The 15,000-nt window shown below is 39.9% G+C and overlaps 1 protein-coding gene across 1 annotated transcript; it reads left to right on the plus strand.

The window, feature by feature from the left end:
• Window positions 1-2,277: 2,277 nt before the first annotated feature.
• On the plus strand, window positions 2,278-3,751 carry LOC137989205 (melanocyte-stimulating hormone receptor-like). The gene has a single exon (XM_068835061.1). It carries the CDS (start codon window positions 2,535-2,537, stop codon window positions 3,444-3,446), a length of 912 nt encoding a protein of 303 aa, XP_068691162.1. The 5' UTR covers window positions 2,278-2,534; the 3' UTR covers window positions 3,447-3,751.
• The last annotated feature ends 11,249 nt before the right edge of the window (window positions 3,752-15,000 follow it).

Raw genomic sequence — 15,000 nt, forward strand, 5'->3', positions numbered from 1 at the left:
AATACGAGTTGCTTTTTTCTTACAATGAACGTGGGCCAAACGGAAGCAACATTTATGGCAAATGTTGTTACGTGTATCCTGAACTTGCTGCTTTCTCCGATAACGTGTGCAGGGAATTTTATCATTGTATACGTGATTTGGAAATCACGAGACCTTCATTCGCCATCTTTTTTTCTTCTGGGTTGTCTCGCAGGTGCAGATTTCCTTGTGGGAGTGATCTGTCAGCCATCTTTGGTTGCTAGCAAAATAGCCGAACTGCAAGGAGATCTAAGCCTTGTGTGTTCATTGAGAATTTTTCAGTCCTTGAGTGCGTGGATAACAGGCGGCGTATCTTTGCTCCTTTTAGCGCTTGTGTCCATCGATCGCCTTCTTGCTCTCACACTTCATTTAAGATACAATTCCGTTGTCTCGGTTTCTCGAATGCGTTTCGCAGTTTTGTTAATATGGGTTGCCACTGCAACTACTGTATCATTGAGGTTTGCAGTTACCAGCTGGCTAATTATCCCGTTACTATCACTGCTCATCACTTTTCTTGTCATTGCATTCTGCACCTACAAAATATTCTACATCGTTGGAAAACATCGACGACAAATACGAGAGCAAAACATGGCCATGAACGTGGATGCGAATGCGTCGAACGAGCTCAAATGCAGAAAATCAGCGGTGACTGTTCTTTATGTCTATGGTTTGCTCCTAACGTTTTATATTCCATTGTTTGCAACGGTTCTTGCGGACAACATGATTGGGTCTACTCCATCCGTAAAGATTGCTTACGACTTTTCCACAACAGCTGTTTTCATCAACTCGCTTTGGAATCCAGTCGTGTACTGCTGGCGAATACGAGAGATACGCCAATCTGTGAAAAGTGTGCTAAGAAGACCACAGCAACATTAACAAACGGTCGAGCAAAGATCTTCTCAATGTGTAGTGCGAGACAGATTTCACGAAAAGTAGAAACGCTTTCCAAAATGCATGCTGTTTTCTTCCAAAATCTTGTTGGTGATTGTAATTTCTGCACTTCGAATCTCAATGAAAGTCAGAACTAGCTGCAGAGACAATGGGTCTACTTCTGATCTCCAATTGGAACTGTATTCAAAAGAATTGCGTTTCACAAGGAGAAAGTTGCATTCAATATTTGCTTTATATTAATTTAAGAATGTTATAGAAATATGTACCTTGTTGATCTGATATCATATTTGCGCCTTTTCACTCGTCAAAAGAACAATTTCCGTACCATGTTTGTGACCGCATGAATAGCATATGAGCCTGCTTTTCCACACGCGCAGCACGACAGCTCTTATTTCACCGCGAAAACGGCCTTGTTGCAAGTAAGTTAAAAAGTGTAACTTCCTATAGTTAAACGAGAAAAAAGTGCTATCAAGGCACAACCTATAACTGTAATAGCGGACTTCGCTTCATCACGAGGTAAGAAATATTGTAACCCAGGCCATTTGTGCGAGAAAAGAAAAAAAAAAAGGTTTCGGTCACCCTACGACCGTACGTACGTCCACCCCTCCTTATTTGCCAGTGTGACCAGTATTACGTGAGCATACCACGTGCTCAAGTTTAGAGCTCATCGAGGTCAGCTGCTTTCTTGAGGTAAACGGCTGACTAGGTACTGGGCTTCGATTGGATCGCAGGCTCAAGTCAGGATAACTCACTGTAAGAATAAACTAGACGCTCCATGAGCGTACACTTGTTAAGATCTACAATTCCCGCATAATCATAAACCAGGGTAAAAAAAAAGCCTTTGAATTAGTAAGCACAGTCCTGAATGTGAATTTGTCGACAAGAAGAGCCAAACTTTTCGAGGAGCTAACATCTAAATGAAAATTTGCTTAGCGGTATAAATTTAATAGTCTTGACATTTACTGACAGTCACACGTACCTTACTAATTAAACTGTAAAAAAAATTCTTCGAAAACGTACAAGCCTTATACATTTTCGTCTTCAACTGAAAATGAACCTCACTTTCAAATTTCAAAAAGTAAACGGCTGAATACGACCACCTCTTACAATACTGTCACGGCCGTAGCCAGTATGAGGCAAACAGTCATTTTTTCGTCATTGTTGAAAAGAAAACGTGATTCTAGTGTACTCATCATAAACTCCTAAAATACCTACAAAGAGAATTTAACCACGGACGTTGCCTAAGTCATAACGTTTTTCTGGCTACGGCCCTGACTGTTATTTGGGGTTATATATATATTTATCAGTACACCTGCATGCAGGCTCAATATTTATCCAAGTTTAGTGAGATAATTCAAAATTTGATTAAGGAATAGAATAGGGGAACTGCAAGATCAACTTTTTAGATTATTCGATGAAAATTAAAAGACAGGTAAGGGTAATTGAATGCAATCCCTCCAATTGGGTGCAAACACGTTTTCATGAAAGAGGCCTCAATCAGCTCATGCCGGGTTTATCAATCTTTCATCTTTTGACTTTTCCATCAAAGATTCACTGACGTTTTGGCAAGGCGGTTTTCAAAATTCAGAATATTAGGACAATACTGAAGGCTTCAATCAAGCATTATGAACAAGTCACTGGTGAATACGAGTTGCTTTTTTCTTACAATGAACGTGGGCCAAACGGAAGCAACATTTATGGCAAATGTTGTTACGTGCATCCTGAACTTGTTGCTTTCTCCGATAACATGTGCAGGGAATTTTATCATTGTATACGTGATTTGGAAATCACGAGACCTTCATTCGCCATCTTTTTTTCTTCTGGGTTGTCTCGCAGGTGCAGATTTCCTTGTGGGAGTGATCTGTCATCCATCTTTGGTTGCTAGCAAAATAGCCGAACTTCAAGGAGATCCAAGCCTTGTGTGTTCATTGAGAATTTTTCAGTCCTTGAGTGCGTGGATAACAGGCGGCGTATCTTTGCTCCTTTTAGCGCTTGTGTCCATCGATCGCCTTCTTGCTCTCACACTTCATTTAAGATACAATTCCGTTGTCTCGGTTTCTCGCATGCGTTTCGCAGTTTTTTTAATATGGGTTGCCACTGCAACTACTGTATCATTGAGGTTTGCAGTTACCAGCTGGCTAATTATCCCGTTACTATCACTGCTCATTACTTTTCTTGTCATTGCGTTCTGCACCTACAAAATATTCCACATCGTTGGAAAACATCGACGACAAATACGAGAGCAAAACATGGCCATGAACGTGGATGCGAATGCGTCGAACGAGCTCAAATGCAGAAAATCAGCGGTGACTGTTCTTTATGTCTATGGTTTGCTCCTAACGTTTTATATTCCATTGTTTGCAACGGTTCTTGCGGAGAACATGATTGGGTCTACTCCATCCGTGAAGATTGCTTACGACTTTTCCACAACAGCTGTTTTCATCAACTCGCTTTGGAATCCAGTCGTGTACTGCTGGCGAATACGAGAGATACGCCAAGCTGTGAAAAGTGTGCTAAGAAGATCACAGCAACATTAACAAAAAAACGGTCGAGCAAAGATCTTCTCAATGTGTAGTGCGAGACAGATTTCACCAAAAGTAGAAACGCTTTCCAAAATGCATGCTTTTTTCTTCCAAAATCTTGTTGGTGATGGTAATTTCTGCACTTCGAATCTCACTGAAAGTCAGAACTAGCTGCAGAGACAATGGGTCTACTTCTGATCTCCAATTGGAACTGTATTCAAAAGAATTGCGTTTCACAAGGAGAAAGTTGCATTCAATATTTGCTTTATATTAATTTAAGAATGTTATGGAAATATGTACCTTGTTGATCTGATATCATATTTGCGCCTTTTCACTCGTCAAAAGAACAATTTCCGTACCATGTTTGTGACCGCATGAATAGCATATGAGCCTGCTTTTCCACACGCGCAGCACGACAGCTCTTATTTCACCGCGAAAACAGCCTTGTTGCAAGTAAGTTAAAAAGTGTAACTTCCTATAGTTAAACGAGAAAAAAGTGCTATCAAGGCACTACCTATAACTGTAATAGCGGACTTCGCTTCATCACGAGGTAAGAAATATTGTAACCCAGGTCATTTGTGCGAGAAAAGAAAAAAAAAAAGGTTTCGGTCACCCTACGACCGTACGTACGTCCACCCCTCCTTATTTGCCAGTGTGACCCGTATCACCCGAGCATACCACGTGCTCAAGTTTAGAGCTCATCGAGGTCATCTGTTTTCTTTAGGTTGACGGCTGACTAGGTACTTACTGGGCTTCGATTGGATCGCAGGCTCAAGTCAGGATAACTTACTGTAAGAATAAACTAGCCGCTCCATGAGCGTACACTTGTTAAGATCTACAATTCCCGCATAATCATAAACCACGGGAAAAAAAAAACCTTTGAATTAGTAGGCACAGTTCTTAATGTGAATTTGTCGACAAGAAGGGCCAAACTTTTCGAGGAGCTAACAGGAAATATGAATAGTCCGGTAGCAGAGACCAGAAAATCGGGGTTTCGTTCAACCCACGAGTGAGAAAGGGTTTGACAGTGGATTTTATTAGACCAATACCTGCTGAGTAAGGCTCGCTACGTCGTAAAGTCGAAAGGTGGTAAACGACCCGAGATAAAGGAGGGTTTAGCTTCGATACTGTTTCGTCAGCCTGAAAACGAGGCTGAATCGGGCATGACATTTGTTTGCTCCTTTTCTTACACCGTTATCGACATTTGCGGTCTAAATACCCAGGCGGCACCAAATATTTGCTTCATGGGTTTAAGCCTTTTAACGGTCTAAAATGTTCACTCCACCTTTTACAGGTATTTTGCTCTTTCTTTAATTAATGATCAAAGATCAATGCTTGGTCGATTGAATGACTTAACATGAAAACTAGGCTGATGCTCTAAGTTGCTTTTTGTTAGAGATGATAGTTCTAACGTTTTCGGACTGTCACTGCTATGAATCCTTGAGGAACTAACATAAATTCTTTTCAAAAAGCGGTATACATGTAGTAGCATAATGCAGTCTTGACTAACATGTCCGCTATATAAACCAAATGTTTTTACAACCGACAGTTACAAACGGTTTAAATTATGCAACACTACTACTAAAGAGAAACTGCGTTAGAACGTTGATCAATTTTTACCCAATTGGAAACAAACCAATGCATCTTAAATTTCAATCATTTGACTTGATTTACGTTAATTGTTGATTTCAGTTTACAATGTCCCCAATGAGTGCTCCAGCGCTAGGGCGACTAGACACTTAAATAAAATTCCTTTCCATTCCTTTTTTCAAAGCAGTACGTGAGCGTTTTTTAGAGTAATTAACTATTTATGTGGTTAATGAGGTGCCTATTGTAGCTATAGCTAGTCATTGTCACTATGTTCAGAGTCACTGTCAAAATAGAGTGATTTGCGATGAGGGTTGTGGCGGGCTTTCTTTATCTGCCATGCACAAACAGGACTTTGTACATGGATTGCCAGTACCAGAGTAGGAACAATTTGCACGACACATAGATCTTCTGCACTGAAATGTCATTAATTCAAGAAGTCTTCTTGGTGCTGGGTCCCTGGTCATCAGGACAGGTTTCGATTATACCTCTTATGTACCAACCGTTACCTTCTGGAGGTTGGGCATCGCTGTCAAAGCATTCTTCCACACGTATGCCTGATAATTGGTTCGCTTGATGAGTTGGGTTGAGGCGTCTAAAGTAGGCGGTAGTATTTCGCTTCGCTGTTGTTTTTTTTTTTTGGTAGTTATATGTAGTATAACTGAGTATTTTTGCTCCTTGTGTACAGTTGACTCGTCCCAGCGATACTACACATAAAAAAGCGTCTAATAGACTATACATATTTTGATAAAATTATTATAGTTATTGTCAAAAGTTTCAGTTCCTCTCTTGTTTACATCATTTCTCTCATCAGTTTATCTCCATGGGGTCCTAAAGCGAGCACAATTTATAAAGTACTTTAAAACGTATTTCTATTTTGATCCGGCTGTGGACGTGATCTTCGATGTAGAATAAAGGTCGCAAACATAAGCTTCCTCTTTGGCTGCTGTTCTCTCATTCAACTGTTCCCTTTGACCCACAAGCCGCAAGGCATTTTGGTGGGCAGCACTGCGCTTGAGTTCAGCCCAGTCTGTCTTTTTTCCAATCCCGGCCAATGAACTGGTCGAGTCACACCCTGTGAGGGCATGAACCCCAAACGTGCGCTCTCCCAGTTCTTGAGACACTAAGCGCACCGGAACAAATCGTAACTGGTCCCTTCCGCCTCTTTGGAACCATAATTCTTCACACGAAAGGCTGTGAAAGTGCGACGTACATATGACAAGTACATCCGTATCCGGTGATTGGATGAGGCTATCCTTGCTGCATTCTCGTGCGCACTTTTCGTGAGGTAACAATCGAGTATTAGCTTCTTCGTGGTTTGATTGAAGACTAGGAATATTAGAGACTTTTAGATCCACGTTTTACGGCTAGCCTCAAACTGCTGGAAGCGCTTGCCGTCACGTTCGAAGCTAAGTTTTGACGTTTTCAACGGCGGAAGGAAGGTTTTCACGTAAGTCATTTACCTCAGCTCTTCATGGCGTGGAAGCTACGTTATCCAACGTATGAACGGGGCAAATATAGAAAGCAACTTTGTATCTTTCATTTCATGTGAACTAAAGAATCAAAACAGCAGTGGTTTTATTTTTTTCATTGACTGAAACATCACCACTGAGCATCTAGGAAATTCAATATGGCGGTCTCTGCAGCGTTGTACTTGTATGCTTGGAACTAAATGCGCGAACTATCACCACTTCTAACGCCAAACCGCAAACACGTGGATCTAAACAGGTAACTAATATCTGAACACGTGTCTCTGCTGATGCTCACAGCTTTTCCTCCATCTCTAACTGACCCTCCTCCTATGATAATCTTCTTATTAGCTTCTCTTGCCCTATCTGGCAGAGCGAGTTAGATACGAATTCGCAAAGATTTGTCTTGTTTTTGTAGTAGCTTATATGCGTATCCCACTGCCTTGGAATTGGGGTGGGGTTACTACAAATCTTTACTTCAAGGGCTGTGGATGCCCCCCGTCTTGAAGTAATCAGTAGTCTGATCTGCCAGTAAAGACAACCGGGAATTACTTTTTTTCCTTTTGGTCCACACTCATGTCCCTCACATCAAACGCTCTTCGCGGAAATACCCTTACATTCTTTGATCTCCTTTTTTATGTAGTTTGCAACTCGAAAAATATCCTCAGCTGTCTGCTCACTGTTTTTTTGGTCTTTGCTTTTGCTTTTATCATTCATCATTCATTCATCATTAACTGGTCATCATTGGAGCTTAGAAGGAAATACCTCTGTTTGCTTCAGCTTTACAAGATAATTCATGGCTATTCTGATATTGACTATACCGCATATGTGGATCTGACTGGCCAAACAAGAACTAAAAGTAACCATGACTTTAAAATTAGACCTAAAGCAGCAAGGACAAACTATTTTAAATTTTCATTTTTTAACCGTTACGTTAATGACTGGAACTCTTTACCTAACTCAGTTATGTCTGCTTCTAACTTAAGCTCTTTTAAAACTTTACTACTTAATTATCTTTGTAAATAGATAGGTCTTTTAGATTTCGTACACATTGTGAAATTATATATTAGATATACTATTCTTAATTGTTTTAGCTTTTATTTCTGGGGAGCAGTTTTTATATGGGAATTCAGTTTCCCCCTATTGCTTTCCTTTACCTATTGTACTTTTGTATATATATTTTCTTTTGTACATTGGTAAGAAGCTTTATTAAACTTAAACTTAAACTTAAGAGCTGCCGGGTGTATTGTTCGCCCATGCATTCAGAACATCTTGTACCTTAACAGTAGTCGAGTACACAATCTCAGGCTTGCTTCGATTTGATGGCTGAAAGAACACTATTTAATCACCAAAGTACTTTTCTAAACGACTTTTGCTGACGACGTGCTGTTTGGTGTAGCTTACTGAGCCTGTACCTCTTTTGTCTAAACTTTCTTGAAACCTTAGTAACAACGATGCCATATCGTACGCCTTTGCTTTTTTAATTCCGGTGGCTAAGTCGTCAGCCAATTCTTGAAAGGCGGGCTCGTACAGCAAATCTGTCATTTTGGCTTGATTTTCCCTTCTTAGCAAGATACATTAAGTTATTTCTTCATTGAATCAGTTGTTCACTATCTTTTAACAGGGAGTTTAAGAAACGGCAAGTAGGTTTGCGGTCCTCTGCATCACGACGACGTGAAATCACCATATTCGAGGTTTTGACGCCGGACGACGTAAGCTTGCAACAGAGAACCTTTCATTCTCTGTTTTCACTCTTAAACCGCTCGTACCAATTTATTTTTTGGATACGTCGCCCGCATTGTAGGACGTGAACGAGACAATAATCGTGAAAGACTTATGATAGAGCCAAGTTATATTTTGAGGTGACGTTTTCGTCGACCGTAGTCGTCGTAGATCTTAAAGTCTCTAATATAGTGAACACGTTGGTCAAGACTGCATTATGTTACTACATGTAAACCGTTTTTTGAAAAGAATTTATGTTAGTTCCTCAAGGATTCATAGCAGTGACAGTCCGAAAACGTTAGAACTATCATCTCTAACAAAAAGCAACTTAGAGTATCAGCCTAGTTTTCATGTTAAGTCATTCAATCGACCAAGCATTGATCTTTGATCATTAATCAAACAAAGAGCAAAATACCTGTAAAGGGTGGAGGGAACATTTTAGACAGCCAAATGTTTGAAGGCTTGGGATGAGAGAGGTTGAGAATCAAATTGTATTCTTGTTTGTAAAATGACAAGGATTTTTCATATGTTCAAGGGTTTCTTAAGAGTGGCTGCCTGTAAAAATCAGACAAATTCTTAATTTCGCGGCAAGGGTCGAAAATTCGATTTGGCTCATATTTTCATGGTAGATAGGCTAGGGCATGACAATAACTACTGGACAGTTTTTTCGGCAAAATATCCTTTTATTTGAGAGAAATATGCAAATTACCAAATTCCGTTAAAATCGCCATGTCACGCACCATTTTATTAAACAACTTTGAGAGTCTCGCATGCAAAACGACATTATTCGTCCGTCTTTAGAACACTCAAATATTTTTGTGCAATGTTTAAATGTGTGCTTGGTCGATTTTAGTGAATGTTGTGCTGTCGTTTTGGGTGGAAAATGATTAAATTTCGAAGACATGTATTTCATTCACTTAAAAGTACTTCGTAAATATAGTTAATTTTCATCATGTGCGAAACCTTCAAATGGACTAAGCTTCTGCTGGTTGAATCGTAGAAGAATGGTCTACAGATTCCTGTAAAAATTTCTTTGGGCAAATGATTGTGAGCGACGCGAGAGCTTTTCAAAGTACGTTAAAAATGCAAATATTTGCCCTTCCGTCGTCATATATCAATTGACTGGTTACCCATATATTTTAGCATGCGCCACATGACTTGACCCATATTAAGTTGAAATAGACACAGAGATGATAATTTCGAAATGTTCTAACCTTATTTGCTGCATAAGGCAGATCCAAAAGCCGATTTAACGTGTTTTTCCCGCCAATCGGCACATATAAAGCAGTACAGTTTCCTTCTGTTTGCACAATGTCTGATCTACATCGCCAACTGTCATCGTATTTAATGGTCAAATACCATATTTCGGCACATCTGATCGCCACTGCATCTAACTCAGCAACGGCTGAGTCATTTGTGGATAGTTGCTTACTTCGCACAGCGCCAAAATAATACCACATCTGAACGATTGCTGCTTGACCTTGAATACTTTGCAGCGGTTCGTCATTTGTTTGTCACGCAATGCTGTCATCCCAGCCTAGAGGGTAGGGGTAGGGCAATTTCTATCCTGATATATACGTAACCATTTTGAGCAAAAAATCTTGTTGAGTGGGAAGAGAGTAAATAAAAGAATATAAAGAATGACTATTTTCCCTTTGTCTTCTGAGTTGTCTCCTGTTGTCATCTCTTACGCGACCCGCTACCTACATTGCGTAACACTTTCGGCAGAATTTGTTTTCGAATACTCTCGCGACAGTCGGAGACTTTTGTGCGTCTTTTGCAAAGTTTTTTTTTTTACTCAAATAGGCCACGTTCGATATATCAATATTCTTACTTGCTCTGAGGCTTTAGGGATAATTATTTTGTAACTTTTTAAAGTTTCTTTTGTCTCTAAATTCCCGAAAGAGACTGGATACAAAGAAGACAACACCAAATATGGATGTTTGTCCTGAAAGCCTTGGGGCCATGTTAGAATATTGACGTGGCATATTGCTTTTCGCAACATACCGGTAATCATACCGTTACCCAACCCCGGTACCAAACGCATCATCTTGCGCGCGCTCGACAACAGACATTTTTTTAAAACTGACAAATCTTCACAAGCCTCTCCCCGATTTGCAGTTTTTCTTACCCGTTCGAAGTCACCCGATCTCCGCACGGAAACAAAATGTCACAAATTAATGCCTGAAGCGTTTTGTGAGATTCCGCCATAACAATTCAGAGCTGATGAAGGAAACCTAGTACCTAGGTGCACTGCTGGATAAAGAAGGCGAGGCGACCAAAGACATACAACAGAGACTAAGTAAAGCCAGACAAACTGTCTACAGGTTGCGAAGAATTTGGGACTGTAACGAAATTAGCAGGAAGACGAAAGTTCAATTGTTCAAAACAATTGTCAGAGCAGTTTTGATGTATGGCTGCGAAGCTTGGAAACTCACGAAAACAGAAGCAAAGAAGCTGGACGCTTTCCAATACAAATGCATGAAACGCATACTGAGAATAAGATGGCCACGGACCATCTCGCACCAACAAATCCAGGAGACCACAGGAGTGAACAGAACGAGTGATGAGATCAGACGCCGAAGATGGAATTGGATCGGGCATATATTGAGGAAGAACAGAGAGGAGCACTGTGTTACAGCATTAGAGTGGAGGCCAGAGGGGAGGAGGAGACCAGGTCGACCAAAAACATGGAGGAGAATGGTTGAAGACGAAAGACGAGTAGCTGGGTGGCAATCATGGACGACTGTCAGAGCTTTAGCAGCAAACCGAAGTGGATGGAAAGAGAACGTCAAAGCCTTATGTGCCTTATGGCACGAAGAGATATAGAGATAGTGAAGGAAAGCCATGCGAAAGACAAAGGAGACATTGGACTAGACCGGGAAGAGCTAGCGCGTGGTGGGATTTCTTTGTGAATGCAGTGGTATTAACTGAACATTTATTTCACATATGCACAATCCTAGGTCCAACTCGTTCTTATCGTTTTCCAACGTTTTAGTTTGGACAGATGAAACCAATGGGAAAATTAAACGTTAGTGTGGGCGAAAATATTTTGCTTCGTTTTCTTCGAGATAAAAACGCTTAAGCTTTACTGTGGCCGGGGCCCGAGTTAGAGCTCTTTCGGGGCGGGTTTCGGGGGTCTTCGTCTCATTCCCTTTTAGCATAAATCAACTAGTGGTTGAAAACTTTATCTAAATCCTCTTCACAGACACTTTGAGAACGCCAAGAGGCGGCCGTCATTAATTTTGTTAGCTGCTACACTAAATACTATCTATCACAGAATAGATAGTAGCGTAGCCAATCAAAGAGTGCACGCTAACCCAGACTGAAAACGGACGAACATTCAACAAATTGTTTCACTTATTTTACAGTGCGACGCGCCATACCGTGGCCACCGAACAAACATTTTTACAAGTTAGCTACTGATCAAGATACGCGAATTTGATTGACAGACACACCTCCATAGAAAGTTTCAACGCGCAAGAACCAAATGGAGGCTTGTCTGTCAATCAAATCCGCTCACACTGATTGGCTCACTTGAAAAAAATGTTTGTTGGGTGGCCACGGTAAGGCGCGTCGCAGTGTTAGAGTGCCCAATACAAAATATGGAAAGCAAAATACGACTATATCGAAATCAAATATTTATATTTGTTTTACATTTTTTTTATTTGTTTGATTTTTTTATGATTATTATTACTATATACCCCTACCGGTGTAGCTACCTACTAAAATGATAGCATTGCGTGACGACCAAATAACGAACGCTGCAAGATTGTGCTGCGGGCGCCGACACTCTTGGGAGCAAAGGTAAAAGGTCGCAATCAAATGTAATATTTTGGTCAACTTGGTGTAGTACGTACAACGCAAACAACTATCCACGAATTGCTTAGCAGCTGTTGACTTAAGTAGATGCAGTGATGATTATATGCCGCGAAAGAAGATCACAGATTCATGATATTTGACCATTGATTACGTTGACAGTTGGCGATGTGCATTAGACGTTGTCTAAACAGAAGCAAACTTTGACCGCTTAAAGGCGACGAATCGTGGAAGAAACACGTTAAATCGGCCTATGGACCTGTCTCTTACTGCCAATAAGGTTAGAAAATTTCGAAATTGTCATCTCTGTGTCTATTTCAACTTAATATGTGGCGCATGCTAAGATTTACGTGTAACCCGGACAGAGCGCAAAAACCGCTAGACATGCGCACTAGAATCACACTTGTGTTGTCGCCATTCCATTTTCAAAATGGCGGACGACAAATCAAAATCCACCACGTCATTGTGGAGGCTGTCTCGCCGTTGGCGTTCCTCTGAGAAAATTTGCAAAAAGATGATCTGAATCTGCCATCATTCAACGATGCTTCAGAGCCGTCAGGGAAGAGATCGGATCAAAACCAGTTCGCGTAAAGCAATAGAGTTTTTGACCAGCTTCGAAGCTTCATTTGACGTTCGTTGTTTAGAGTTTTGCGTTTCTTAAGGTGGTCGGTTACTCTTTAAGCTCAGAACAGAGATATGTTGGAGGTAAATTGTTTTCGCGAAACATATCAAATATGACTTTTTTTTCGTTGATATGAAAATTTTTGAGAGGTGTTTAAAGGTGGAATTCCGATTTCATACACCAAGAGACTTTTTCAAATCAAAGTTTGAAGAGAAGCAGGTTTTTTTACCGCTAGTGTTCGTCTTCACAGTTGTAACTGGTTTTACACAGAAAAGCGAAGTCCAGTGCCTTATACTTTCACGCCACTCGATATAGTTTGTGAGGTTTGGGGGTCGTAAGTTGTCCTGAAATGCATATAACGTACATGTATGTTTTTAACTTCGAGTTAATATCTTGTCGACATTGTTCATGTAATACAATGTTTTTCTCGCTTTATAAGCCAAGGCGACAGAGCGGCTGCCTGTTATATTTAAAACAGCGGCAAATATTGACAACAAACCCTGTTATTTTTTCCCTTTAACAACGTTCATTGCTATGTTTTGTGTAACTAAAAATAAAATATGTCAACTGTCACATCTGACTGCTGGGGGATTGTGTGCTTTTTCAAGTTTATGGGACTTTTTGCAAAGGGCGAGTTAAGTTTATTCAACAAAGTAAGCTGCTTTTTCCGTTTAGAGACTGAAAATGTCAGCAAAGGTGCTCTAGTTCAATGTGCAAAGCCCTTTTTTTGGCTTTTGATGCCAGCAAAACAGTTTACCACACTAGAAACCTTTTATTCGAAGGCCACTTGCTACTGGCTCACAAAGACTACAGAATTTGCCACATGGATGAATACTTTTCACCAATGAAGGTGAGTGATGGAATAACATTACAATAGTTGCAATAATAATCTGCCCTGAATTGAATTTTCCCTACCCCTCAATATAGATTCTACGCCCCCTTCTTTGTCAGTGCCAAAAATCTGCCAAGAGAACTGAAGCACTAAGTTACACAGAATTAGTCAGAAAGGTAGAAAACCCTCAAGGATCAAAAGCAGGAGCTGGATATTAGGCAGAGAAAAAATCGAGAAAGAAAACAAAAACATTCACAAAAAAACATGAAGGTAAGTATTTGGGTTTAGCTCATTACGAAAATGACATGCCAATGCCTTTGCAGTACTAAACCCCCCCCCCCCCCCCCCCCTTCACCAAGACACACACACCACTGACAGCAGTACACTGCTTAGCATTATATTGAGCACCACTAAACATGTTTCATTTCATATTATTATTTACATGCACAGAACAAACTGCATTGAACACGATGCACAACCCCATGAATTTCTCAAATTGCTTTTGTCAGAACAAACTTTTCCTTATCACAGACTAAATTCTTATGGTCCTTAATTTTCTTTCTAGTGCAAATAATATTGAACAAAACAAAGAATGTTTTGTAATAATCAACTGATGTATGTTTAGTATTTTTTCCTTTCATTTTCCCGAATTTGTTCTCCACCTATATATATCTGTTTGGGTCAAGTTAGCAGAAAATTGGGGAATCCACTCAAAAGAGACACTTGTAATACCACTGGCAGTACTAAATCCTAACATTACTCAACAACAAAGACAATATTACATGTATTTGTGTTCCTATAATATATGTTTTACAACTAAAGGAGACACTGCATTTAGCTCTCTTGTGCACCATACATTTTCACAAGTCACTAGTCAACCACTAAACAAAAGGAGGAAAGAACTTATATGATCCAGACAAAATGGGAAATTTTGGTGGTGAACATTCTCCAGACCTGTTTGAAAATATCTTCCATGCCACAGTGCATTTACAATAATGAAAAGGGTTTTCCGTGAACCAAGAAAGCTAATCTGCAGAGAGTAAAAGTAGGTTGCTGTACTACTGCACAACTTCAGTTTCTTCATAAATCAGGTATGGCTACCATTTCCTACAAACAAAAACAATGATAAAACCATTACACAGAAAGTGAATAATGACAGTGTAAGCACAAGGGAAAAGATAATACCTTACATGAAATTTTGAACTACGGATACTGTGTTTTTAGCTTGGTTCACTCACTCTCAGTTAACAGCTCTTATACACTATGACATAATACGGAAACTGATTGCGTCAAGTGTTACCACGCTGGAAACTGATTGGCTTTAAATTTGTCCAAGTGTTAAGAATCAAATAAAAATTTAATAAAACAATAATCAATGGATATGATTGAGTGGTTGATCTCATATCAACATGCACTCATGGAATTATAATAATATTATTGTTCATTATTGTCTTGTGCAAAACGAATTATATGCTTATTAGTATAATTACTGAAAGTTCTCTGCACCGATTGGTTGTC

This window comes from Montipora foliosa, chromosome 2, assembly GCF_036669935.1.
Source record: "Montipora foliosa isolate CH-2021 chromosome 2, ASM3666993v2, whole genome shotgun sequence".
In the NCBI taxonomy this organism is placed as follows: domain Eukaryota; kingdom Metazoa; phylum Cnidaria; class Anthozoa; order Scleractinia; family Acroporidae; genus Montipora; species Montipora foliosa.